Source organism: Anguilla rostrata, chromosome 1, assembly GCF_018555375.3.
Source record: "Anguilla rostrata isolate EN2019 chromosome 1, ASM1855537v3, whole genome shotgun sequence".
NCBI classification, from domain to species: domain Eukaryota; kingdom Metazoa; phylum Chordata; class Actinopteri; order Anguilliformes; family Anguillidae; genus Anguilla; species Anguilla rostrata.
Genome location: NC_057933.1, coordinates 50,746,177 through 50,774,128, shown reverse-complemented (window position 1 = coordinate 50,774,128; position 27,952 = coordinate 50,746,177). Strand labels below are relative to the sequence as shown.

The window sequence follows — 27,952 nt, the reverse complement described above, 5'->3', positions numbered from 1 at the left end:
CATGTGAATAGCCTCTTTGTGTGCAGAGGGCATTGGAGGCACTAGCAGAAGATGCAGTAATTGATAGACATATTTAGTAAGTGAACCTCTGGGGAAATATTTAACAATTTCAGATTGTTCTGAACTTGTAAGGACGAGTCTGACAGCTCAAGAGGTGTAAATGAGGGGATTCACATAGAAAAAAACAATGTGTGCATCACTGTTTGCTATATTCAAATCCAATCTTCCTACATCACAAAAATACTGAAAACCACATGTCATTTTCTGGAAAGGCAATTTTTTTTGCAGAATAGAGTAGTTGCAGGTCAAGATATTGATATGACCAACTTCTCCTCAGTACATTGTGTTAAGTATGATGCATTCTGCAATATATCGTATTAATAATTACCCAGTCTAGCTAAATAGCTACTTCGGTGGCCAATGCAAGAGACGGCTCGTCCTGTGTGTCGAGTTACGTAACTGACTGCGTCCACCTATGGCCACGCCCAAGAATTGGCCACACCTCCTTGCACCACACTGCGTGACCTCTGGGACGTCTGTGACGTAGCCCAGTTTTCTTAAAGATGGCGTCTGTTTCAGAACTGTATGATGTGACCTGGGAAGGTAAACATAATATACACTTTTTGTGTCGTTTATTAAAAATTATACAAGCTGTACGATTTAGAGAGCCCAACCAACAATGCGACAACACAAAGAGCCGAATAAGTTTTCTTCTGATGCTGTGCTGGGTCCGGATTTAGCTCAACTAACTGAGTAGCTCGCTGGCTTTCAACGCCGCATTAGGCAGACTAACGTTAGACTTGCCTATGCGTAGACAATGGTTTAGATTAGCAAGACACACATTAGCTGTTACTCAGATCGGTCAAATTATTGAAATCGTCTTTATTTACAACGTTTTCTATTTTATATTTTACTGTCGTCGGCAATGTACAGAGCGATTCCCCATAATTTGACAGTTAGCTTTGATGGCTAGCAAGAGACTGATTGCAGACTAGCTATCAGCGTTAGCTGGCTTGCTAAGCGTACATTTTACAACCGCGGACCTTAGTTACACTCACTATCAACGTTAAGTACCTAGTTAGATTAGCTAGTTATCTGTAGAGCTAAATCTTATTAGCCTTTAGCCTGGTTGCGCAGATTATGTCAATCACAACATAGACTACCACCAGTTTCACTGTGATCACAAGGAAACTAACAAAGCAGCTAGCTAGCATATGCCGTATGCGACTGTGTTTGCTTGCACAGTGGCTAGTTTGGTCCACATGCACGGGTTATCAATTTGGTAGTTACCTATACCTATCTAAATGTGCACGGCTTCCCAGTGCTGTGTATGTGAAGCGCGCATGGATAGCTAGCGATTTGGCAACGTTATGGAAGTGGAGCAGACTCCTTCAGTGCTGGTAGCATACCAAGCTATTGCTAGCCCATTGAACCAGTTGTCTTGAGTCGATAGTATAACGTTATGATTTACAAACGTAGTAGCTAACGCTACTTACCCCATTAACACTACGAACAATTTCGTGACCTGACATTCACGGACCACGTAGCTAAACTGCTGTGTAAACCGCTCGGGATAAGAGGGTCTGCTAAATGCATGTAATGTAAACAGCTGACCGAATTGCTGACTAGCTATTGGCTGGCTAACCACCGATTGTAACTTTGTTTTCATGAAGTAGTTTATCGTCTAGAGTGGAAATCGTAACAATTGTGTTCTGATAATATTTTATATACTCGTGTAATGTTAAGATTAAACTTTAATCATTAAAGTTTAACATCCTTTCTTCAGAAATGCGAGACAAATTGAGGAAATGGAGAGAAGAGAACTATAGAAACAGTGAACAAATCGTGGATGTTGGTGAAGAACTGATCAACGAGCATGCGTCGAAGCTCGGGGATGACAGTAAGTAGTAAACAGGTTACCCTGTTAACCATCATCTGCTACAGAGGTCTGCAACCCTGGCCCTGGCAGGCCATAGTGGCCGCTGCGTTTTGGTTTCACACTAAGATCAACAAACAATTCAGACCTAAGAAACCTGGGATCTGTAGCACAAAGCAGGGTTACCGAGTAAGCTGAATAACGGGACTGAGTGCAACCCATGACCATCCCAAACCTGGAACCTGGACTGAAGTAAAAAGAGTTGTTTTGGGTTTTACTCAGTGCAGTTATTCATCCAATTAAGTAATCCTGCTTTGTGAGCAGGAAGTACTGCTTGCAGGTCCCTGGTGAGGTTTGGTGACTGTGTGGCAATCAGCCACTTAATTGATCAATTAAGTGCAGAGTGACAAAATCCAACAGACCATTCATCTCACCAGAACTTGAGTTGCAGACCCCTAATTTGATCTTCTGAGACCATGTAATGACGGATTACTTCTGACATATTTCAAAAAAGTTTGGTGCTCATTGTAAAGAGCCCGGTACATTTTATAGGTGTAATGTTTTAATTATATGATGTGAAAAATAATAATCATAGTAATGTTATAATATAATGTTACCTCAGGGTATTTTTTTCTGATGTGTATTCCACAACCCTACTATGACCTACCGATGGATACTAATACTACCAATACATTGTTTTGTGATATGCTATTATTTATTTATTATGTATAATATACTATTATATAATGAAAAGGACTGCTGGTTTTGATAACGGACAAAATATGTTGCTTAGCTGTGTTCCCGTTTAAATTAAGACTGTGCAGCATTATCGCTAGCTGGCTACATCCCAGTAGCTAATGAGTGGCAGAGTTGTTTTTTCACGGCAGAAACATTTTTTGTGAAGACAGCACTGTCTTTGGAAATTCTCTCCCTGACCAGGAATTTGTGGTTAACCATGGTGTTTCACTAATTTCCACAGTCCATTTTTGCAATTGGAATTTTATCCTGAGAGTAACACTTATATTCACCACTGCTGTTTATTGCTCTGGATAAGAGCCTCTGCCAAGGGATTTGTAATGTAATGTAAAGTGTTGTAATTTTTAGGTTATTCCTGTGCCCTCTTTTCATTTGTATATGTATGCAAGACATATTTTTGTCTGGAGATTAAAGTAATTATTTTCTGTTACACGTTTGCATTTGAACATTTAGAACATTTGCATTTGACATATCGAAAAAATAATGAGCAATTCAAGCAAGGAGACAAATGCAATTATGAGGTAAAGTGTAGAAAGGAGCCTTTGGGACCTTGAAAATCAAAAGAATAGTTGTGGTATTGCACAGTTTTTGATACTGTAATATGTATCCATGGGAAGAGTGCACTGTCAGCATTATGACTTTTTAAAAAATCCACAATTGTCTTTTTTTCCTGCTTTGAATGGGGCAGTCTTATCTGTAGGACCATCCCATTACTGGAACATCCCGTCAGCTTGGGAGAGCGAAGTGTGTGTGGCCAGCAATCTGTTCTTTTCAGTCTGCTCCCCACTAGCCGATATGCATCAGACTGATTTGTATTAACTGGAAAAGACACTTGGCAGATGAGACAGGGACAATCCTGCCAAGCAGAACCCTCCCTCTCTGCAGCACAGCACCTCAGCCAATAATGCACCACCCTGTGGGACTGTGGGCCATGGTTGCTAGTGGCATGGACAGAGTTTTTTTAAAAGAAGAAATGAACACTGCACACTTATGCTCTGTAATTTTATTACCAACGTTTCAACTTTAAGTAATAAAATTATGACGCTGTGTGCGGTGTTCATTTCTTCTTTTAGTGTAATCACTACGATCACCAGCACCTTATATAAAATTTAGGGGTTTGTTTGTGTTGCTTTTTTTCTTATGGACAGAGTTCTTTACAGTCTGGGGCATATCTCTTATCTGAGAACCAGCACCTTCATTCTGCTCTATACTGTCAGCTTTATTAAAATTATCTGATAGCATTAATCAGTTGTGCTTGGTTTTAATAGTAAACAGGATCTTTGATTACTGAAGCTAAAGATGGGACATAGAGCTCCATCATGTGCAAACATTTGCCCAGCTGACTTAATGAACCTTCAATAAGCTGTGCACCAGATAAAGACGCAGACACACTTAGGCCTATTTGGCCAGAGTGAGTATGGCAGTTAGTGAAGGCGTTGGCTTAGCATGTCACATTTTTTCCCTCCAAAATGCAAAATAAACTGCATGGTTGACCAGTACAATTTTCTATTAACATCCATAACCTTCAGTAATTTGAAGCAATTCTGTAAATGTTTACCTGGACGTGAGTTTAGATCTTTATTGGTTAATAAAAGCAAGTGATGTCAATGTGCCATGACATATCAAACATGTTAACAGTTGCCATTATTATCCTCAAAAAGGAAAATAATTCCTTTCTTTAACTGAATATTTAAGATGAATCTGCAAAATTATGGTGCAAAAATATGCATTTTTATTACTGTAAAAATTACTGTACGTACTGATACAATGTATATTTTTGTGAATGTATATACAATGTTATATATGTTCATAATAGGCTGGCCAAAATGAATCTTGTCTGACAGCCAGTATAGATTTTATAAGGATGCAATTCAGATGATTTGTTGACCTTCATGCACTGTTGCCTTGCTCTCTTGAAGTATGTATGAATCATAATGACTACAAAAACAGTCTTTAAAAAGTAGGGCAAGCACTTTACACAGCCTTGTTTTATTGAAACAAGCTCTTAAATCGGCTGTGAAACAAGATGGCAATTATCAAAGCTGGGCTGGAATCATAAAACTGCAAGAATAACTCCAGGCATTTGTTTATTTTGGCATGTCAGTTTTCATGTTTAGCAGGGCATTATTATTATTTTTTAAACGCAACTAACAATTTAAAGTCATTCTGCAATGGCCACTTTGGCAAAAATGCATACGTTAAGATTTAAAAGAACATTTCATTAACTTAATCTCTTAGCCAAGCTTATTAATCAGTCCATCTTGCTGTTTGACAACAGACTAGACAGTAAACTCTAAGTAAAGTTTACATTGCCAAAATGTAGGCTAGTTCTAACTAAGTGTATAATGATGTCCCATTTATTCACACAGCATTGCTGATGTAACTCAGCGTTGCTGACTGGTACCCTGAAGGATCCGCATCAGAACTCACTGTTCATTGTTTATTTTTTAGTGATGGAGATAGTATCATGAGGTTTACTATTACAGCAAATAGCAGTTGTTGCGTAATATAACATTATTCATTTAAAGAAAGCAGTTTAAACATTTTGAAATGAATTTAGGTTAATGAGCACCCTCTCGCTTAACTTCAAGAAGTGGAATCGTGTAGTTCTGTAAAGCAGCATTTGTGTGCCCACCCACTCATCCAACTTGGAGAGGAACACATGCTCAGTACAAGGGGCTGCATCTAAGGGCACATAATACCCAGGGTTCCATGAAGTTACATAATAATATCCTGAAAACCCAAAGTCTTATGCAAGTAATTTAGGGACCGGACAGTTTCTTATCTTGAAGGCTTGGATTCCAGCAGAATTTTGTTCCCTGTTAACTACTCTGCTCTGTGGTTTTACTGCAAGGTGTGGTGACTTCCTGTCCTATTGACAAGTTCAGTTCAGAAATTAAGTGTGAATGAATTTCTGCTGACAGCACATTTTTTGCATAATTATATCATGTCATTCTACTATCAATATCTGCGTATAAACAAATAAATGTACAATCCGATCATTGGTTTTACACATAGAGATGTCCATTTCAAGATGCAGTTGTAATTTATTGTCTTGAACAATCCATTTGAGAAATAAACTTGCAAATAGAAAGCGGTGGTAGGCATGTACATTAGCCACATGCAAAACCCCACTTGCTTATTAAGCCATTGTAATACTTTTTAGTTCATTCTGGTTTCACTGATACATCTTCTGTCCAGTAGAGAACATTATACGCTTTCCAACGGTGTATGGTACATCTCATATGAAAAAACTATAACAATGATTGAGAGTCAAGTGTAATGCCATCAATGGTTGCTTCACCACAGCATTACACAGTCAAGCATAACTTTACGCAGTAATATACTGGTTGGCATTGCTAAATCAAAAATATCTCTATGTTGGCATGGATTTGGGGAGTGGGTCAGAAGAGGAAGAGGAAGCGTAGCATGAAGTCTAACAAGGATACATATGAACATGGCAAAGATGGACTTATTACTACTTGTAACATTTCAGTTAATTACATTGTGTCTTCTTTCTGGTATTGTTATATTCGCATTAGTCATAATAGACAACTGTTAGCCTTTGCTGATGATATTTAGCATATTTGTATTTGGGACAAACTAATAAACAGATACTTTTGGTCTTATAGTGTAACTAGACTGGTGTAGGCTTGTGCACTTTCTGCCACCCATTAAACTGAACACAGTAACACGCCTGTGGGTCCGTTGGTGCATGTATCGCTCGGTGATTTATCTGGCAACTTGGACACGCTCAGTCAGTTTCACCAAGTGAAAGGAAGGCACACGATGAGGCTGTTATTACTCATCGGAAAATTTCCTCTTTAACATCTTCAATCACCGTGAGGAAAATAAGGCCACTACAGGGATGTGGGCTCAAATCAGTCCCAGGGCCAAAGTTAAGAATGCAGCATTTATAGGAAAAATCAGCAAGACCTTGGGAAAATTGAGGACAGTAATCTGTCTACTGGCGAAGCACAATTTTTCATGTTAAGCCGGATATTTCAAGAGCAAGTAAATGGCACATTTTTCACCCAGTTTATTTTGAAGTGACTTCTCTGTAGTGGATCACTGTGTCAGTTTGGCTCCTGACTTTGACATATCGGGAAAGAAAGAAAAATGATTAAATCGTCATTCCAAACATAGAGCAAGTCTTCGCGTTTTCCCTCTTAGCAGTATGTATGTACAGATACACACAGGTGACTTGGACACGCTCAATTCCACCAAGTGAAAGGAAGACACATGAAGGTGCTTTTCTGTTTCATAATGTTTTGTGTATATCTTTGTCCTAATATTTAGTGATATTTACTGAATTTGGGAAATTTATATTTAATTTGTGACGGAATATCCTGGACAGTTCCTTTTACTTTGCTCAGGTTTTATTTCACGCAAGTATTATATATTGTATTTAATTATTGTTTGAAAAAGGGCATATACTGTTCCATAAGACAATTATAACATGTTCAATATATTTTGTATTTTTTTATTTTGCATAATTTACCATTTCATGACACACATTTTTCATAAGGATGGTCACAGCTTGCTGGCACCTCCCTCTAAATGAAGAGGGTTTTTACCTGTATTGGAAGTAATGCCACTTACTTATCTCTTCCAGATGATCTTGAGAAGTATAGTGTTACGGTTCCTTGTGCTAAAGAGCAAAGAATGTTAACATGCTAATTTCAAATGTTTTGCCTGTCATCTTGATGTTGAATTGAAACGTGCCATTTTGTTCCATGCAGTTTGGATTGTTTATGAGCAGGTTATGATTGCTGCGCTGGACTGCTGTCGGGACGATTTGGCTTGGGTGAGTCTTTCCGGCAATACTGCCACACCCCTCTTTTTTCATAGCTGCTTTGTCGCCCCGCTTGCCAGATGACTCATGGTTAATTGTTTTTGGGTCTGCAGTAGGGACTAGCCAAAAATATCACTTTTATTTGCGTGGTGGAAAACTGCTGAAATGGTAAAACCAATCACACAGAACAACACAGACCCAGTGTTGGGCTAATCCCCATTATATCCTACTTACTGACACCTTTGCCAGTTTCTTCCCTTGATGAATAGCTTCTTTTGATTTTTCACTTTTAATGGTTTACACAGAAGCCCTGTCGCATAATGAAAGAGCTGTATGTTTAGCCAAGCAATTTACTCTTGAAAAGGCACCCACGTCTGGATCGAATTAAGGCGAAGGAAGTTGTCTCAAGTGTGTTTGGAGTAAACATTATTGTCATCGTTAGCAAAAATATTTAGAGTTTTCAGCATTGAGTCGAGGTTTCATTAAAATAGCAGACACTTCTAAATCAACAGGACTGTTCCGCTGGTTGTCTGAATGGGTCAGTATGTGGTGCCGACTTTTCCATTTTATCAAGGAAACATTTATCTGATGATAACCATTCCTTGGTCCTGACACTTAAGAAAACAAACCTCAGTTCTCTGCAAAGGAAAATGGTTAAGGAGAACCCTATCTATACATTTTATGGTGGAGAATTTGAAATTTAAGGAACTGTGGGTACGCACAGAAGACTGTGTCACTCTTGTCAAGTAAAGCCGAGTGCTCACAATTCATCACCTAGTCATTCAGTAAAGAAGCCTTTCCTTTCACTAGTGTCTGGTGATGGCAACACCAGAGGGTCAATGTGCTGGTAGAGAATATTACTTTAAAACTTGACAGTGGAATTGCAAATCATTAGAAAAAGGAGAAGAAAACATCACTGGGGTTTAGGAAGGATGTTTAACAGGGTGATGCAAGAAAACGGAATCTCCTCAGGGGCTACTGGACTGAAATCTGCTCTAAGAGTGTCTGGGGGATCGCCACGTCCCCCAGTCGACAGACTGAAGTGAGATTAAAATACAGCCGTGTCTGTGTCTGATGTGTCTGCGTGTTTTTGCAGAAAGACACACTTTTCGTGGGTTAGAAGAAACCCCATAGCCAGGGAAAATAGGAGCGGGGTTATTTTTGGTGTTTGCGTGGCACTGCCAGCTATAATTGTCGTCTTCTCCCTTCCTCGCAGAGCTGTCTACAGGAACTGAAGAGGCAGTTTCCAGGTAGCCACAGAGTGAAGCGATTAGCCGGCATGCGGCTGGAGGCTTTGGAAAGGTACCCGCTATATCCTTGCAATAACAGCTGGGCGGTATCGCTGGGTAACCGTACGAGCGGCCGACGGCAGTAAACAGATGTTCAGTGGCAGAAGGGAGGACCTGTTTATTTTGGAACCCGCCGTGGCGCTGGCAGAGGGAAGCGATCGCTTTAATACTCTGCGGCGCTGCCCTTTGTCGGCCTGAGGGATTCCTGGGAAGGAAGCGGTTTGCACCCACTTTCACAGGGGATCCCCTCGGGTTTTTTTGCGGTGTGGGGTTTTCTTGTTGTTCTGTCGCCGACGGGAAGAAAACACCTGGCACACGGACGGCCGGAAGGTTACAGAACCCCCACCGCAACAACTTTCCCTTCCCAACGGTTTTGACCGTTTGAATTGTGAGAGACTGGTCCTCCTCTGTCAGTTTAAATAAACTGCAGCAGATCAAATGGGCGTCAGGTGGAGCTACGTTTGAGTGACACAACTTCAAACGCTTCCACCCGATCCTAAATAAATAAAGAAAATCAAAGCAACCCAAGAATGGGAAGGAGATGCCATTTGAAATCTCCATAAGTGCAGTTGAGTTTTAAAGTGAATCTGATGGGGCAATGGAGCTGTAAGCACTGGTGCTTGGTGCTAATGGGAAACAGAGTGCTTCTGTTGTAGGTTGTGGGTGGAACAGGTTTTGATCATGCACTGTTTGGGCACTAAACTGTTAGCATTGCAGATTGTGTCTAATAAAAACAAGTTCAGTTTCATTCTGTCTTATTCAACACGACAAGCTAAGTGCTGCTCCCTCATCTAATTTTTAAGAATTTTTGCTGTATGATTTGATTTTTACAGTTCATATCTTTTCTTTTCAAAATAATCACATGGGTCTTTGCCCCATCTTTGATCCTTAAACTGTGCAGTATGGCACATCTTAATTGTTTATCTGAATTGCATAACTAAGTTAGCTTTGTATTGCTCAATTTTAATGGCATGTGTGGTGAAAAAAGTGGGACTGCTGCAGCTCTACAAATAACCAGTCATTGCCAGTGTTGTTGTTTAGTGCCTTTGCGTACTTTGCATTGCTGAAGTCTTTATTTATTCTCAAGTTCTAGAATATTCTCACAGCTGTTATTTAAACAGTGCCAGTAATGTCTATTCACTGTTCCCTAGAGCAGAGCTGATTTTCATCAGGCATTCTCTGTATACACAGCAGGATGTGCAGATTGTATACAAGAACTTGATAACTGTATGATTTGATTTAGATGTGTGAGGCAGTCATCTATGACAAAGCAAAAGCATTTCTCTTCTTTTTGAAGGTATGAAGATGCCAACAAGCTATACGATGCGTTATTACAAGATGACCCAACCAACACGGTAAGGAAGAACTTTTTTTCTTTTTTGTATTGTGGTTTATTAACTTCCTGTATCAAATGGACCCATTTGAGTGTGTTTGTTTAGTTTAGCATATTCTCGCCACCTGGACTTTTACCAAAATTGCTGATCAAGCAGTTATCCACAGCACTGATGGGTGTTGGGGAAAGAGCAGCGAAATATTATCTTAAAGCGCATCATACATGTATGCGAGAACTGTAGCAAAAATACATGAATCGCAAAAACTACATTTTACGTGGAATGTTTGTGTTTGCTAAAATGCTCATTATATCTTCATGTGAATGCTGTCATGTATTTTTTCTAACACTATCAGCATTTTATGGCAAATTCTCTTGCAATTCAGTCAAATGTTTAGTGATATCCATTTTTACTGTGCTTTGCCAAACTCCTACCCCAAACACGTTGTACCTGCTGTTAATTGTTTCCATAAGGACATGCGGCCATGCACGAAAATAAATGTTTAAAGGGTTTTCAAAAGAAACCATGACCTTATTTGTTTTGGCACCCCTGGAGACGTTCAACAGTTTCTTCTGCTGTGCTGACACATGGACTTGCTTAGATATATTAAACATTTTCCCTAGGTTGGCAAGTGCTCGAAATGAGGCATAGACATTTGTTCTCGCAAGCCATGTGAGAATTCCGTACCGTCAATTTCAAACAAATAGAAGCTTACTGACAGAGTCAATAAACTCTTGTCCGCGTTGATACAGTCACCTCCTTTCTCTTCTAAAGCTGGGCCTTTGTCTCTCTGGTGAATTATCCTCAGCTGTGTTTCTACCATGCACATCTAGCCCAACCCCCCCCCCCCCCCCAACACCTTTCTATCACTAGCGTTTATTGATTTAACAGTGTTTTCTTTGGACAAAGCCAGTCTTCTTCATTTTCTGCTTTGTTGTATGTAAGCAGTGACAGCATACTGGTCTTGCATTGTAAAAAAGAGAAACGATGTCAGGCATGTTTGTTTTCCATGCGTTTCAGCTGAAAAACTCTCCCATTTCCCGTGAACCGAGTTAATTGCAAGCACATTGCGCAGTGTAAATGGGGGGACCAAGTGCAAATGGATATCTTCGGCAGTGCGGTCAAATTATTTTGAAAGCCTGGTAATCATATCTCTCTGGCCTCTCTGTTAACATTCTAAAGGTTGGTTTGAGGTATGAAAACAATATTTAGCCCCAGGAAACCTGTTTCCCATGTTCAGGAGTTTTCCAAGTCAAATATAATTCACAATTATGCAAAAAATAACCCTGAAAAAAACTGAAGCACAAAATATTTTAAGGAAATGCACTTAAAATACCCTGCGCTATGGTCTGTAAACCTACAGCACCCACTGAAAAACAACAGATAAGGTATAATGACCTTTCATCGAATTACCTGCAAGCACGAACGTTTAAAACTTTTTACAACCAACGCATGGTTGTGGGAACATTTTTTAAATCCCCCGCCCCCTCTGCCCTTTTTCTCTTGTGGCTTACCTAATGTTTCACCAAGCAGTTATTCAAATTGAAAACAATGTCACTGGTATCATTGGCAGCGAAAAAGTCAAACCCCTCCCTGTAATTCACTGGAGTGGAGAGATTGCCTGAAAGGTAACAAAAACAGGAGGACCCTGGAATAGCCTGTCTGGGAACTTGCACCACCCATGCGGCGTGGTGCTCCGGCGGGGCCCTGGCATCCTCCCATAGGATTGCCGTTTCCTGATCTCCAAAGGGACCGCCACCCACCAGACCCCGGCTGTCCGTCACAGCCGCGGCAGGGCGTAACGAGCGGGACCACTGCGCGTCATAAACAAAAATCACCATTTCCCCACAATCCCGTCTTCACCAGCCCAGGGGCAGGTGGGTGGGGCGACACAGCGCGTGCGTTACCACGGCGCGCGCGTTACCACGCCGCGCGTTACGTCATCTGGGCCACCTGTCTTTAAAGAGGGATTAAGTGACACTTATCTTCATTAAACATGGTTTTCATACATTCAGAAATGAAAAGGAGGAGGGGAGAAAGAAAAAAATGTGGAAAATTGGCCATCACAGGGAGGACTTGTGAGGCATCCCAGAATGCCTGGTTGAGATTCGAAACTGAGCTGTTGTAATTACAGGCTGAGGAATATATGTGGTCCCCATTAACCAAAATTGTTGAATCAACAGAAATTGTTCAAGGTTTTGCTATGGCGGTGTCCAACAATTTTCAAACTCCTAGCCTTCCAGGGTTTTTATGTTCCAATACCTACAGCAATGATCTGGCAAATTTCTGCTTGCGTTATACATTTCTCCTCATTCTTTTTGTGTTTCTTAAAGAATGTTGTTTTTTTTTTATTATTGTGCCATGTAGTTTACATTTTTATCTTTCTTTTTTATGCTGAGAATGCTGTAGTATTGGTTAAAGTAAGTAAACGCAATTGTTTTATAAAATTCCAACCATGATGTATGTAAAAAAAAACGGTTAAATAATAAGGATTGTGAGTTTTTGAAGTTTTGATTTTTGATGATGCTATATAATTCGCCATAAATAGTGTTTAAATATGTCCTGTTCTATGTTTTTTGTAGCTTAAGGGGTGGCATATGTTAGCTCAGTAAAAGTGATGGTAAGCTTATCCCTTTTGCATTTAAAGTATTCTTTAGTGTGGTTTCTGTGCTTTTAATTTCCTATTTTCCACTTGGAATAACTCTACAACCTGTATTCTGAGGTCATTTTGAGAGCTATTTAACTATGGATACAAAACACAAGTGTGTGAATTCCTGGTGTAAAAAAGATTTTTTAATCAAATCCTTATCCTTGGTGTAATAAATCTTTATTAACACATACTCGCATGCATAGAATGAATAGCCTACATGGATAAATTCAGCAGTGCTGATGAAAAGTGAATGTTAAGATTAATTCCAATACAATAATCACTTTCTTACATGATAAGTGACTGCCAGTTCTGAAATATCCCTAAAGGTCGACGTGATTAAATGTTACTTATTATGCAATAAGGCCCATTTCATGGATGCCTTTCCAGAAATGTCTCACGACACACTCCTCGCCGGGATCTTGGATGTTAAAGTGGGGTTTCATTTTCTGCAATAGCAGAACGCGTCAGTACAACTGAGTGAGTGACTGACCGCCGTGGCTAGCCAGCAGCCCCCGTGTTTATGGCAGTGCGATGGTGTTAAGGACGGCTGTCTCTCGCCCGCACGCTGAACCGAGGAACCTCGGCCAATAGGTGCACCGCGCGTCCCGCGAAGACTGCCTCCGCGGCCCTCTCGCAACGAGCCAGGAGTGATGTAAGCAGTCAGATGCGCTGTCAGTGTGTCCCTCAAACGCTAATTAAAAAAGAATCATGACAACTGGAGGATTAGCCCGCCTGCCAGGTTTTGGATCGTTAGTTTAGAAAGAAGTGGTTTGGAAGGACTCGGCATTTAATAAAGTGCCTTGTGACGCTCAGAACTACCTACTTCCATATGTTGCTGCGGGCCCCTGAGTAATTTCACTGGGGGAAGGGGGGGAAAAAAAACCTGGTAGACCTACAGATCCTGTCAATAGACGCTCAAAGCCGTTTCAGTATCAAATGAGAAAATTCCACATGTTCACAATTTAGTTGGAGGGAATATAAATTCACAGATTTCGCACAGCGTCAATTCCCTACTGGGTGTGGACTTTGTGAGGAGACGTGGACTTTGAAGAACAGCGTGTTTTATAGCGGAGGAGAAAGAGGAGATACGGGTGATATGATTTCATTTCTTTCCCTGTAGTTCCATAAATTCATATTCTGTTTGGAAAACATTTATTCTCAAAGACTTAAAAGTTGTTTAAGACCACCCTCTGTTTTTTTCACATTCTATCACTGGCGTGTTAGGCTGAAAAAATAAAACCAAAAATGCACAGTTTTCAGTTCAACTATTGAATTCATGGGATTCCCTTTAGTGTTAAAATGTTGAAATACTGTTAGAATTCTATATAATTTGGGGGTAGCATATTTTGTTCCAAAAATTAAGCTTCTGTAAACATTTAGATAGAGTTATGCTATCACAGAATAAGCTGTTAGGCAAGAACATTGCTGTAATCAGCTCATATCTTTCAGACCCTTTCTAAAGGCATTCTTTCTCAGTCCCAAAATAATTTTCTTAAAATACAAATGAAATGATTTTGGATATAGCCACATCTGAATTTGTATGCATGTTTGAAAGTAATGGCCTCAGCCCTTATGAAATTTGAATTATTAATGATGGGTTTGCTGAAGTTCTCGTCATTAGAGTCCATGTAGAAAATTCCCAGATGACCACCTATGTCCTCCAGAGGAAATGCTTCCCTAAGAGGATTCCTCAGGGAACGATTCCCTAGCAACCCGAAAACGACAGACCATTGGCGGACGGAAGCAAACAATGGCCCCTGTGGGAGAGATTCGGTCTTTAATTTCAGACGGGGGTTTAACCGCGGTTTCCCACGTGCCCCGTCTTGGTCGTGCGGCTTCGGTGGGGGGCCCCCCCCCCCCGCGTGCCGCTGCTCCGGCTCGGCGTGCGCGCGCGAGACGCCGAACTTCCGCGGCGCGGAGGGCTGTGAGCTTCGGCCTGCTCTCGCGTGTGAAAGGGCGGCGGGTCTCAGCCAGCCTGGGCGAAAGTGCGGCCGGAGGGGGAAAAAAACGCCTGAGCGCGGAACCCAGATTTACGCTTCTGAAGATGTGACTCACACATGGCTCTCGAATCGGTAATGGATGTGGTAGAGGTCCTTCAAACAAACGTCACTTCATAAATTACGTGCGGTGCCATGCTGCATGGTATAGGCCAGGGCCCTCTGAGAAACTTGGAATGATCTTAAGAGGCGCTCCGGCACGCTCTGATTCAGATTGATGAGAATGTAATCTGTGTCAAGGCTACGCCTTCGGCATTAAAAACGTAGGAGCCAATCCCAGACTTACGCAGAAAAACCCTCGGTAGCGTCTTCGAACGGATCCGGTTTGTTAGGCAACGCGTAATTTTCTCCGTCTGAGACATGACTCACCGCCCGCTTCCGCGACGGCGAGGCCTGACCCACCGACGCTCTCGGAAACCTTAACTCGCGGTCGGTCCACACGTCAAGCTTCACACGCTGCGATGAAGAAAAAGAAAACCTCAAAAAAATACATCTCTGTCAGGAGAAACTCGTCTCGGTGCGCTTTAACCGTTGGCCTTTTTTTGTCTTTCGGCTGTAGAGAAGCGCCCTCCACTGGTCATGCGAAAGTTCTGTATGGGTTCGGGCGGAGGGTTGTGTAATGCGGGGCGCGCGGCTCGATTGGGCTGGGCCCCGTCCCCGCCTGTAATTAACGCTCGCATTTTACCGCACGCGGAGGGTGCCTTGTGATGTTTACAAGCGCCGAGTTGACCTTCCGTTAAACTTCAGGTTATAAGAGATTTGGGAGGCGCGCATAATGAACCAAGCCAACGGAACGGACTCCCAGCATGCCCCCTCTCGCGCTGTGTGGGGGCGGACGGCCTCCCCGGCCCCTGCGCCGGCGCCGGGCTGCGTTTGCGCGCCTCTCGCGAGCAGGAAGAGGGGCGGGAGGCGCCGCGGTCGGTGGGAGATCAGGCGCCCCCCGCGGCTCCGGGATTCCTGAGGCCCTGGAAGCCCGTCCCGCGGGGCGCGGCGGCGTGGACGCGAGAAAGCAGGCGGAGAACGCCGCGAGGCCACTCTGCACAGGACCTGGAGGGGGAGGGGGGGGCGAGGACTGAGTTTAATGTTCTGTGGGGGGGAGGGGTGTTGTGGGGGAGTTTTGGGACCCAAGAATTGGAATTCCACAGGAGTACCGGTTTTTTGGGTTGAAACGACCCCCCTCCCCTCCCCTCCCTCTTTAACAAACACTTGAGGAATTGAGTCCCTAATCCTCTATTAATGTCAATCCACAGGCCGCGAGAAAGCGCAAGATTGCCATTCTGAAAGCACAAGGGAAAAGCGCAGAGGCCATCCGCGAGCTGAATGAGTATCTGGAGCAGTGAGTGTTTTACAAGGGGATTGAGCCGCGCCTCGGCGGCCGGGCCTTTTCTCTCCCGGCACTTTTTAATTAAAAGGGGCTTTGCATTTGATTGAGTGGGCCCGGCCCCCTGTGTGAGCTGTGGCCTGTCTGTCTTTCAGGTTCGTCGGAGACCAGGAAGCCTGGCACGAATTGTCGGAGCTCTACATCAACGAGCACGAGTAAGCTTCGTTCGCTTCGCCCATTTCACGCACCTTCTCCGTCGCCTCCGCCAAGAACCAATGAAAAGCCGTTGCCGTCCTAGCAATGACACATTGTAGCCCGTTGATTGGCCTCTTTCTTGTGTTTTACCTTTGAGGCCTGGATCCATCTGATTCATGCTTCGGATGTGTAAGTAACGGGGGTTTCTGTGTTGATTTGGTGACGGTTTAAGTGGTATGCCGGATCCCTTGGATTGGTAGCGACTGGCTAGCAATTAAAGAGAACAACTTCCCTTACCCGCGAGCGGCCTGGCTGTGTGGAAGAAGGGCGGCTCTGGGCTCTTCGCTACCCCTGGGCCCAGGGTGTGCTTTTAAATCACTAAGCTCTCAGATAGTTTTCAAGGCCCCCTCAGCAATGGCTGACAGCTTGATCCAAGCAGGTTGTTGGATGACCACAATAGGGGCCACGAAATGCCAAACTCAGCGGGAGCCGAGCCCAGCATTGTCTCTGTTTGTCACATGGAATCAGAGTTTAATGGGATTTCTGCCTAAGCCCCTCATACTTGTAGGGTAAGATGGAGCTCCCCCTATTCCTGCTAATATCTCAGTTGCTATGGGGCATTGTCCGCGAGACAAGAGCATGGCAAGAAAATCATTTTGTTTGTGTCACTTTTTATCCCCTATAATTGTTTGGGGCTTAGAATTAGTGGAGCAGACCTCTGGGTTTGGCTGCTCGGTCTCCCCGGTAGGAAATCGGCGGCGGCAGGAATGTTGACCGCGGTAAGAGGCAGCTTATTGGATATTTAATGTTTTTGTCGGGGGGGTTATTGCCGTCGTGGTAGGAGGAAATCCCAGGGTGAGAGGATTAGCTCACAGCTTAGCCCGAGTTTTCTAATATTGCGCCATTCATTCCCGAAGCCCTTTCTGCAAGCATGCCTTTTTGTGTGTGTGTGTGTGTGTGTGTGTGTGTGTGTGTGTGTGTGTGTGTATATGTGTGTGTGTGTGTGTGTGTGTGTGTGCGTGGTATCGCATTATCGCCTGGCTTTTCCAGAGGGAGAGCTGCCCAAGCTAGATTCCCAAGAGAAGGTGGTGGCACTTTCCAAGACCGACAAAAAAAAAAAAAAAGAAACCGTGTCTGGTGGTGAGGGGAGGATAGTTGAGGCCGGTGTTCCAAAAATACACGATCCTTTTTCCATTTATAGTTCACTGTTTAATTGTGTTAAAAGTGTTGAAAAGATGTCTTTTTTTTTTTTTTTGGTTGACGCAATTTTTGTGACCAGATTTTCGAGCGGTCCAGAAGTTGCTGGACAAAGACTGCAGTGCGTTTGAGTCTTTTCGGTGACAGATTGACAGATTCAGCCGCTTGGCCGCATTGAACTGCCTCAAAACTCGAAAACTTGCAGCGAATTAAGCCGTGCGTGATGAACGTACCTTTCAAGTATGGTGTACTCGCCTGCGTTTCCAGGGACGCCCAGTGATACTACGTATTCGTTTTCGGTGTCAGCGGTCGTGGCGTGGTGCCGTTGCCGAGCGGCACCGGGGGGCAGGCCGCGCTCTCTTGGGGGGGGGGGGTGGGGGGCTACGTGGGTGAGGGTTTGGGGAGGCTCGGGCATGCGGTGATTTGTTTACTCAGTGCGCTGATAGAGGGGGCCTGGTGTTGAAGCCGAGCTCCCTCTGATAAGCCTGCGGCGCAGGCCCGGGCCGCAGCAGAGGCACATCTGAAAGCCTTTACGGAGGGGAAGTGGTAATTGTAAGCAGCCGTCAGCCCTCCCTGCGGCCCTCCCCTCTCTCCCCCCACCCCGAAACCAGCGCTCGCTTTGAAGTCGGCAGGGCAGACGTTAAGCAGGGCCGAGGACCCCCTCATCCCCGCGGAGCGGCCACCGCGTTCACTGCCGAGGCCAGGGCGAAACTGTCGCCAGCAACAAGCGACAGTGACCGCCATGTACCTGACTGCCCCTTCCTTCTTTTTTTTTGCTGCTTCAGTCCAGCCGCGCTGAATCGTGCTTGGCCTATCGCACGGGCGACGTGCCCTTAGAAAGTCAGAGATGGACCCTGACAAACAATCCCAGGAAAGTTCCGCTGGAAGGTTCCGCAGCTTTCCGAGGCAGTGCGCTCCAGCGTGCCGCAAGCACGTTCGAGCTTTATCTTCTTTATAGCTTCATTTTCTCTTCTTTAAAAAAAAAAAAAAAAAACTTGAACTTGCAGTTTAACGCAAGTGTCTTCATTTTTCTCGTTTCCAGTTCTGGCTACTCCCCCGCCACCCTTGTTTTAAAGTACAGTAACTCTGTTTGAGCTGCTGGGCTGAACAATGGGCAGAAAGCTGACATGGAGGCTTGGAGTCGGGGGAGATTAGCGTGAGGTCAATAGCTCAACGGTCTGCTGCAAGTCATCTCATTTGAGAATTGCAGACAGTGGTTTGGACAATAAGTTCAGGAAAGCATTTTCCTACACCCCCGCCCCCCCAAAATAGTGTAACGCGATAGGTCTAGCGGAGCAATTTCCATTTTATGATCATCCTTAGTTATCCAAGGCGTCATTATGGATTACCTGTTGAACAATCATTCGGCCTGATCAGAGATTTCTGGGAGATACGGAGTTTATAAATGTCAGACTGTGTTAGTTTTCAAAATGTGTAATTCTGTGTTGGATTTAGTGTAATGCGCAGTGGTGGGTTGGGCTTTTCCTTGCTCTGACCTGCTGTTTGTTTTGAATTCTCAGCTATGCTAAAGCTGCGTTTTGCCTGGAGGAGCTGATGATGACCAACCCCCATAATCACTTGTACTGTGAGCAGTATGCTGAGGTAGGTGGGCCACATGTTCAGGCTTTATTGAGAAAATAAAAGCCGTGGAAACACTTGCCCGTGCTTAAAAGGCTGTTTACTCCCTGCTTAATATGGCCAGCAAGGCCTGCAATTGTGGCAGTACGTTTCAAATGTTGTTTTATGGATTTTAAATACAATTAATTGCACATATTAAACGTATCTAAAATTATGACCAATAATATAATAATAATAATATAATTGAAAGCACTGCAGGTTATTTTCTTTGATGCCCTTTAAATTCTTTGATTCTATAGAAAGAGATATATGATGATTGTACGCTAGAGATTTTGCGCTTAAAAATAATTTTTCTGTTTATGGTTGGGTTCATTAAAGCAATGAGAAGCGTGCTTCAAGGTCATGCATTTTGACAGCAGAAATCTTCATATTAGGGTACTCCTCTTTTGTGTTTGCAGGTGAAGTACACACAAGGTGGCATGGAGAATCTGGAGCTGTCTAGAAAATATTTTGCCCAGGCACTGAAGCTAAACAATAGAAACATGAGAGCTCTGTTTGGCCTGTACATGGTGAGTTCCTATTGCATTGCAAATCTTCCTTAAAAAAAGGAAGACTTTCCCCCTCCATCCAAACTACTGAATTTCTCTGTGACCAGTCAGTTCTCAGACAAAATTAGTCACTGCTGACTCACTCTACTCACGTAGGAAAAGACCCGCTCCGGAGTTTTCTTTGCAGGCGTTTATGGGATTTCTCCATGTTTATGACTAAAGTAAATAAATCACTTGCGTTTGAAAACAGTGCCGTTGGGGAGAGCTGGGTTTGCCTGCCTCGGCCCTAACGGGCCCAGACTGCGACTCCGTCCGCACCGGCTCCTATTCCCTTTCATCTGCATATTTATTTAAACAGGAAGTTGTCCGTTAACACCAATGCATCATTTATAAGTGCGCCTGACATGAAAACATAAACGGCACCAATAAAGCAGCCGGCGGTATGGAGGGCCGCCGGACAGAGACTGCGTTCCCCCCCCCCGCCCCGCCCCCCCCAGCCCCGCGTGAAGCCAAGAAGGCAAAACACAGGCCGGCCAGCGAGGAGTGCAGACGTTGGGGCTCATTATGTTCGCGGGTTAGCGGGCGGTTACACTGTAGACTAGCGTACAGGCTGCAGTGGGAGCTCTCTGAGCGGAGATCCACGTGTCTCATAACACAGCCTTTAATTCGCCCGGACGCAACGAAGCCGTGACTCGCGCGCTGTGCGTCGACTCGCTGCGTGTCCGGGCGCCATGGCCTCTCGGCGGTGGCGGCGCCGGACGCTCGCGCCGCTAATCGTCTCTGGCGCGAGCCTCTCAGATGCGGACGAGTCGTTAAAGTGTTCTCTAGCCCAAAACATCGTGTTTATTTGAGGATTATAAGCGGGAAAGCACCGACACCTGTATTGGCACGATGCCTTGGGCAGTTTAGCTGGAGAGCCCCAGGAGGTCCCAAAACCGCGCAGTGGCGCGAGCAAGCGGCCATTTCCTCTTAACGGCGCGAGCCGCCACATCGACGGGCGCGCGGCGGCGTGAAGTTTCCGCGCCCGCGGACTCCAGAAAGCCGGGCCGATTTGCTCTGCATTTAATATTTCAGCACGTCCACTGGGCGGGCTTTCATGTCTCGCCCGTCAAAGCCCTCTGGGGTTGGCGTTGGGTGGATGATGGGAATAGCATGTAAGACGTGGGATTTGTGGCGGGGAGAGTAGCTGTTCTGCGGCCGGAGAGCATGATTCACATTTTGCTCTCCGCGCTGCGCGGCCCCCTGCCTGTCAGCGCCGAGCGTCCGCGCCGTTTCACAGATTAAGGGTCTGAGGGTTGAGGGTTCGGGGGGTGCCATGTGCTACTGAACGTTCACTTTTTCCTCTGGGCGAACGCGGTGTCAGGTTGTCAGGTCGTGATAATTGAGGCTTGCTCGCCGGTCGGCGGTTTTTTAGCGTTTCTAACGTCGCCCGCCGTCTCCCCCGCAGTCGGCCAGCCACATCGCGGCCAGCCCCAAGGTCAGCGCCAAGGTGAAGAAGGACAACGTGAAGTACGCCGCCTGGGCGGCCGCTCAGATCAACAGGGCCTACCAGGTGAGTGCCGCTCCCTTCCGATCGACCTTACGGGGAAGGTCACAAGCTCCAATCCCAGATGGGCGGGGGGGGGCTGCCCTAGTGCGTTCGAGGCAAAGCACTTAACATTTAATGCTCCGTGTAAGTGGGCAGTATGTTAAATTAAGCTGTGTCAGTCCCGGATAATGGAATCCTCTAAGCAAATAAAACGGGTTGTGTAATGCTGTTCACGGCCCAATAATGTGGGCGGTTTCCTCCAGAGGCTACCTAATTGCGTCATCCATCGATTGCGTTGCGATGCATTTGTCTGATAAAGAGGCCTGCTGCGCGTCTTGCGTGTCGGAGGAGCATCTCGAGACGCAGGAGAGCATGCAGCACGTGTGGCGCTCTTCGCAGCTAGCGCGTTGTTTTAGCCTCCCGCCCGCTCCTCGTCCCGCGGCTTGGTTTTTATTGAACAGGTTCGTATTCCGCGGATGTCTTCCGTGTCCGCGCGTAAGCGGAGCCGTCGATCCCGCGCGAGTCGTGGCGGCTCGGCCGAGCCCGGGGCCGTCTGATCGGGGGAAAGGAAACTATGCGCGCGTGTACCGCTGGTGTGCCTCGCTAGAGGAAAAATTGAAGCGTTTCTCAGATGGTATCGCTAAACGGGGTTTACACGGTTGCTATGGCACGCCGCGCATAAATGAGAACTTAACAGAAATTCGACGACCGGCGTGGGGGATGCACGCTGCTTATTCAGGCATCGACGGCTAAACGTGTAATAAGCGGTTCCTTACTCAGCAAGCGCGGGCTTTAAGCCATAGCGTGCCATGAAAGCACGACCCCCCCCCGCCCCTCCTCCTCGCCACAGTCTGCCGTCCTGGCTCGCTGGGGGAAGCTCGCCGATTTGCGCTCTAAGCCAAACAAGATGTTGAGCGATAAGAGTTTCCGTTTCTCTGCGCCGACGGCACCGGGACTCCTCGCCCGCGCTGCGCATCAACCGGTTCTCTCCAGAAACCGGCTTCAGCTTACCTGGCTTCAGCTACCTGGCTTCAGCTTACCTGGCTTCAGATTACCTGAAGCTGCCGCTTCAGAGCTGGGCGGCGCTTCGCATGATGGTCTACGCCATGATTTCTGTTTCTTCATCCTTTCTGCTTTCGGATCGTGTGGACCTTGGTCATATGCTCCTGCTGCACGTTGACCGTGTGAATTGGTTCTGCATGGACCTTTGTGCATCACTGTCCACTGGGGTCTGGACCCAGCCATGCCTGAAGGGCTGTTAAAAATGTGAACCCTCCTCGCGTGTCACCAGGATAGCTAAGTGTAATAACAATTTTAAAAAACTTTTATTTATACGTGGGGTACACTTCAGACCGTGGTCTCTATCACAAGCGTGGCCTGTGCAGCACGATAAAAACAAGCAATAAAACAGCTGTAAAGTTACAGCGCTGATGCTACGTTTTTAAAATAATACGAAAAGGAAACCACAGGACACAGAAAAAACACAGCAGACCGTTAAAAACAATTACAGTGCATCCACAATGAAATCACAAATAAGAGTATTAAAATGGCTCTGCCACACTAGCATATCCAATTTAACAGACTTTTGTAAAATGTGTGGTGCTTTAAAACTATAGGCGGCCTTTCTTCTGATTCAGCGTGAACCTGTGGAAACTAATGTAATGTAGTCCAGGCATCTGGTGTTGTGGTTTCATTGCCTAAAATTTAGCAGCATAAAAAGACAGAGCTTATTTAAAAGGCCTTTGTAGATAAAAACATTGAGGTGTATAGACCTTGATATTACTAATGGTTATTAATAATTATGACCACTAGTAACACTACTGGCTGATTAAGGTGAGTGGCCATCCCCTCCTTTCTCCTTATAAGGCAATGTGAGCGCCTCCTGAGGTTGAAAGCACTGAATAAATCCTGCACGTTATCATTAATAGCACATTTAACCTTCCAAGTGTTTAACACGAGCAGATCGTGCCATGTGTTCGGCTAATCGCTGATAGCCGCAGGGCATTGCTTTGTTTTTAGTAATCGTGGCCCAATTCGTTGTGCTGCTTCCCAAAATGCACCCAGCCAAATAGATTGGAACTGTGTGTGCTCTGTTTCCGTGGCCAGACTGAGAGGTCATGTGGATAGTGCTTGTCTTTCAGTTTGCAAATGTGACACATTCATAAGCGTGAATCAAATGCATGAGCATGTCACATTTAATAAAAACTAAAAACCCAAAATCAATGTTTTTATTCATTTTTTTACAAAGCAAACACCTCACCAGATGTTGTTAAATGGTTAAATTTTCCGCGGCTTGAAATTTTCCTGCAAAGTAGCCTAATACCTGTTTTCTGCCTTGCGGCTGGAATATTTTGGACAGGGGCATTTATTTATTTTATTTTTTATTTTTTTAATGAAAACGGGACCCCTCCTGACTTTGGCACCGTTGAGGGAAGCACTCCTGACCTCTGTATGTTAAAGCTCGGCCGATTTTTATCAGAAGGTTCCCAAGGCCCGTGATGGAATTTAAGCTCCCTTTGCATCAAAGGTCCTTCTTAAGGAATTGGAACTCCCCTAAGCATCTGATTAGGAGTGTTTCTGTGCGCCTGGGAAAGGGGCCCTGGAAGAAAAGGGCCTCTGTTCCCCGACAGTCGCAGACATGGCCGGCTTTATCAGCAGCCGAAGGGAAGTAATAACTAATCTCTGCCCTGGCCGCTTAAAAGTTGTTAGGCCATCCTGTGTGTTTAATTTGTCCGCAATCACAATGAGTAGTGCTGGGAACCTCTCTCTCTCTCTCTCTCTCTCTCTCTCTCTCTCTGTCTGTCGCTCTCTCTCTGTCACTCTCTCTCTCTCTCTCTCTCTCTCTCTCTGTCTGTCTGTCGCTCTCTCTCTGTCACTCTCTCTCTCACTCACTCTCTCTCTCTCTCTCTCGCTCTGTTGCTCTTTCACAGTATCTTTCTCTTGCTCACTCCCTCTCTCTCTGTATATCTCTCGCTCTCTTGCTCTCTCACAGTATCTCTCTCTCTCTCTCACACACACACTCACACTCCCAGGACGAGAGTCTTCTCCCCCTCCTCTCTCCTTAGGAGAAGGTGTACAGGGTGTACCTGCTGGTCAGATAAATTAAAGGGCATTTCTCTTCCTTTCTTCCTGGCTTGTGCAGTTCTGAAAGGAGTCTCTCGTCTCTCTGGGTCAGGGCTTCTGATTGATGTCGACATTAAAGGTTGGGCGACAGCGGTTAAGTTTTACGGCCCCCGTACCTGGTGGTTATCATACCTTAATGTGAGAAAAGGGGCAGGTGGGCGTGGCGGGAGCGACGCTGCAGGGTCGGGGAGAGGTCGTGACTGGCAGGGGGCGGGGGCGCTGTGAGTCATACACGCGTACGCCTCCGCTCGCTGGAGGCATCGAGAACAACGCATCACTGAGAGACGCCGCAGACAATATTCCAAATACGCGGCCGGTGTCCTACAAGAGAAATGTAACTTTTGTGCGTGACAGTTGCTCACTTTGAAGGATTTGCATGAATGATCGTTTCAGAGGCCACCGCTGGCACACGTGTCTGCCTCAGACACAGACTGTGTTATCTCTGTGTAACCCTCTGTTACGCACGCGTCACACACGCCTTAATCGGAAACGCAGTAGCAGCGCGCCGCATGACGTGAAACAAACAGCCGCAGTTTCTAACCTCACGTCCGACGCGTCTCGCTTACATTTTTCTCTCTTTCTTTTTTTCCTTCCAAACGCTCTCCGGGTAAGATTCACAAATGACTTTCTCAGCCATTTAGCGGTTTCACGATCGGCCAATTGATAGATTACAGGGTTTTAAATGACACGGGCCTCCTTACCTGGGGCGTATTAAATAATTGCGCGACCGCTTGTGGATGAGCGGCTCTCAGAAACGCGGCGACTGTCATCCGCTAACGCGGCGGATGAGTCACGGCCTGCAATTACGCTGCCGAGCGTTCGCTTTCGCCAAGGCGGTCAGAGAGATTCCTCTGCGGCGTCGCAGATAAACAAGCTTCACCGTGGCAACAGCGGCACGGCGCACACCGAGTGCATGTGTGTGAGCGGCGCGGCGCGCGTGGGGGTGGGCGGGCGGGCGGGCGGCTGCGCAGGTTGAAGCGGCGGTCCGCGCGCTCGCGGGCAGACCCCCCGTGACCGAATTGGCGGGTTTTCCCAGAAAGGATACAAACATTAGCGGCTTCAGGGGATGTAAGCGGAGAAAAGTGTTTTTCTGTTGCGTGGGTGTCTGAAAACTGTGGTGGGGGGGAGGGGGGGGGTGAGAGAGAGCGAGGGGGCCCCCCAAGGAGAACATTAATCTTCCCTCAGGACGGGCCAAATGTTTTCAAACCCAGACGGCTGAACGGGCCAGAACCTGCGGGGTGACGTGGGAAAGTGTATCGCTTTGCTGTTCAGCGGGGTCGCCCCGTTTTTCTTAATGGTTTAATTGTGAGGAGCCCTATCGCCCAACACTAGCAGCCAGAATCAAAGCTAGTCGCTCCTCCTGCCCTTCCCCTTTAGAGCAGATGTCACGGATCTGAAGAAGGACTCAAAACTAAATCATTTCAAGGGGTGGTGGGTGAGCTCCTGATTCAGTTGTATTTCCCTCCTTTCGCAAAGCCCTTATGTGCAGTTTGTCTTCTTTTTTCATTTTATTTTTTCACTTTTTAAAAGAGGTTGACTGTACATTACCGGATTTTGGAATTCCCGGTTCCCCACCCGACTGAGGCTTTGCGCCCCATTTTTTGGGGAGAGCCGGACGAGGTCCTCACATGGTGAAGAGAATAGTTCTGTTTCGGCTCCCACGGAATCACGGCGGCCATCTCCAGGGAAGCCGGGCACAGGGCGGAAATGTGGGGCCACGAGGGGCAAAAGGCTGTGGGCAGGGGGCAGAATCCCACCTCTGCGGTCCAAACCCAGGGCTATTGACTCACCTGGACCTGGCCCATTTTGCTGACATCACTTCCTCTGATTGGGTTCTGGCCCTCACGCTTGCATGGCTACAACGATGCGATTATGTGGTCATATCCAATTAGAGAAAGGGGTGCAAATGGTTCTCCGTGTACCTTGGTTTATGGTAAGGGTTTACATGCCTCGGGACATGAATAAGGACGTGCTTTTCATGATAGATGAAACCATAATAAAACGAGGTCATAAATGGCCTGCTTCCAAAAGATGGAGATAAATTTGATCTCTCTAAAGTGTGCTGGAACTGGACGTTTTTCAGTCTTGCCTGAGGATTAGCATGCTAATCGCTGTGCGTGACTTACTATTTTATAGTCACAGTATTTTACTCAGTTTGATATATTTGTCTGAAGACCTGCAAAGACCTTCAACCCGAGATGTTTAAGGGGAATATTTTTGATATTTTGCATTTGGACGTTATTGCTGTGTATGCACTGTGCATGTGAATCCACTGTGGCACAGTGCATTGTCACCTGTCCACTTTTTGAATGTTATTTGCTACACATCTCAAAAGCAACACAATGCTGCTAGGAATCCACACCCTGCCGTTGGTTTATTTGATGTACTGCTTAGCTGAAATGCGTTTGCAATTCTTCATTTCCTGAAATTTCAGTTTTAATTGCAATACGAAATGGCCAAAACCCAGCTACTGAATTGAGTTTTGTGGTATGAATACTTTGTTGCCCCCTTCAGTTAAAAATATTTTCGTTATCAAATTGACTTTAATTGGGTCAAATTAATTTTATTATTATATGCATCATTTTTACTACATTCTATGTTTTTGAACATTTCAGAAAAATCTGATTTTATTTCCTATTTCCACTTCAGTTTTTCACATATTGAGTGTGATGAAATATCAGCCTGTGACAGATGATGCAAAGTATGGTGGCACGCACGTGCAACAGTCAGACACATCCCTAAGTATTGTGTGTAATTAGAAAGATATATGGGGTGTGGGTGGGCAGGGGTGGAGCCCCCTGTGAAATATGGCCCCTCTCCCCCCCGTCCTCTGTGCGCAGACACAGATGAGACCCGCTGAAGTGGAAACGTGCAGAACTCCCCAGCGCCTTTTGGCAGGTCAGGTTAAGTGAAGGCGGATTTCCGCCACAACAGTGACGTTTCTCTCTCTCCCCCCCTTTTCCCACAGCTGGCCGGTCGGGGGACAAAAGACTCCAAGTGCTCAGTGAAGGCAGTGGAGGAGATGCTGGAATCCATGCAGATCACCATGTCCTAGAGCTGCACCTACACCTCCCCCCCACCCCCCCCAATGAGCAGAAATGGCAGCTCCACCCCCCCCCCCCTTCCCCAAGTCCCTGAACCACGCCTTCTCTCCTCACTTTTTTATATCATTAAAGATTTATGTTTAATTTAATGATGAGCCAAGGACAGGCAGGTTAGAGGCAGAACACGTTGCATAAAGCACGTAGCCGTGGCGACTTCTGAGATCCAGACGGCGTACGGTCGATGTTGCTTTCGTGTTCTGCTCTCGAACCTTGCTTGTTTGCTAACAGAATAGTTGATAATTGCAATTATGTTCACGGTTATGGCCACACTTGTCTATAAGTTGTCACAATAAACTTTTAAATTGCTTCCACTCCTCGCACATTGGTCAATGTTTTACAGCCATATTGTTTGGAGAACAGTTCCTATTTGAGAATGTGCGCTTAATCTTTTGCCAGCTTAAGATCCCTCCATTGGTGGGAAGATGGTATTGTTATTCTCGTGAGACCATGCTTAGAGGATACCTACACCCTAAATTCAGCACGCAGTGTGTGCAATGAAGCAGCTCCCACTCCCACTTTGACTCTGCGCTTTGAGTAACAGCCTGCTTTAACAATTTGGTGGAAGAAAAAAAAGTCTCATTAAAAGAGTGTCTGCAGCCAACATGTTAGAGCGCCCCACGCACATTTTCCAGCTGCGGGTTCCACCCTTCAGCTCAAAAACAGT

The 27,952-nt window shown here is 45.5% G+C and overlaps 1 protein-coding gene across 1 annotated transcript; it reads left to right on the top strand.

Moving 5' to 3' along the window:
• The first annotated feature begins 445 nt into the window (after positions 1-445).
• Positions 446-27,599, top strand: emc2 (ER membrane protein complex subunit 2). The gene is made up of 11 exons (XM_064341054.1): positions 446-603; positions 1,787-1,900; positions 7,375-7,439; positions 8,644-8,729; positions 10,014-10,071; positions 15,945-16,030; positions 16,171-16,230; positions 18,928-19,009; positions 19,444-19,554; positions 20,981-21,085; positions 27,153-27,599. The coding sequence occupies exons 1-11, from the start codon at positions 564-566 to the stop codon at positions 27,237-27,239; spliced, it is 894 nt and encodes a 297-aa protein (XP_064197124.1). The 5' UTR covers positions 446-563; the 3' UTR covers positions 27,240-27,599.
• The last annotated feature ends 353 nt before the right edge of the window (positions 27,600-27,952 follow it).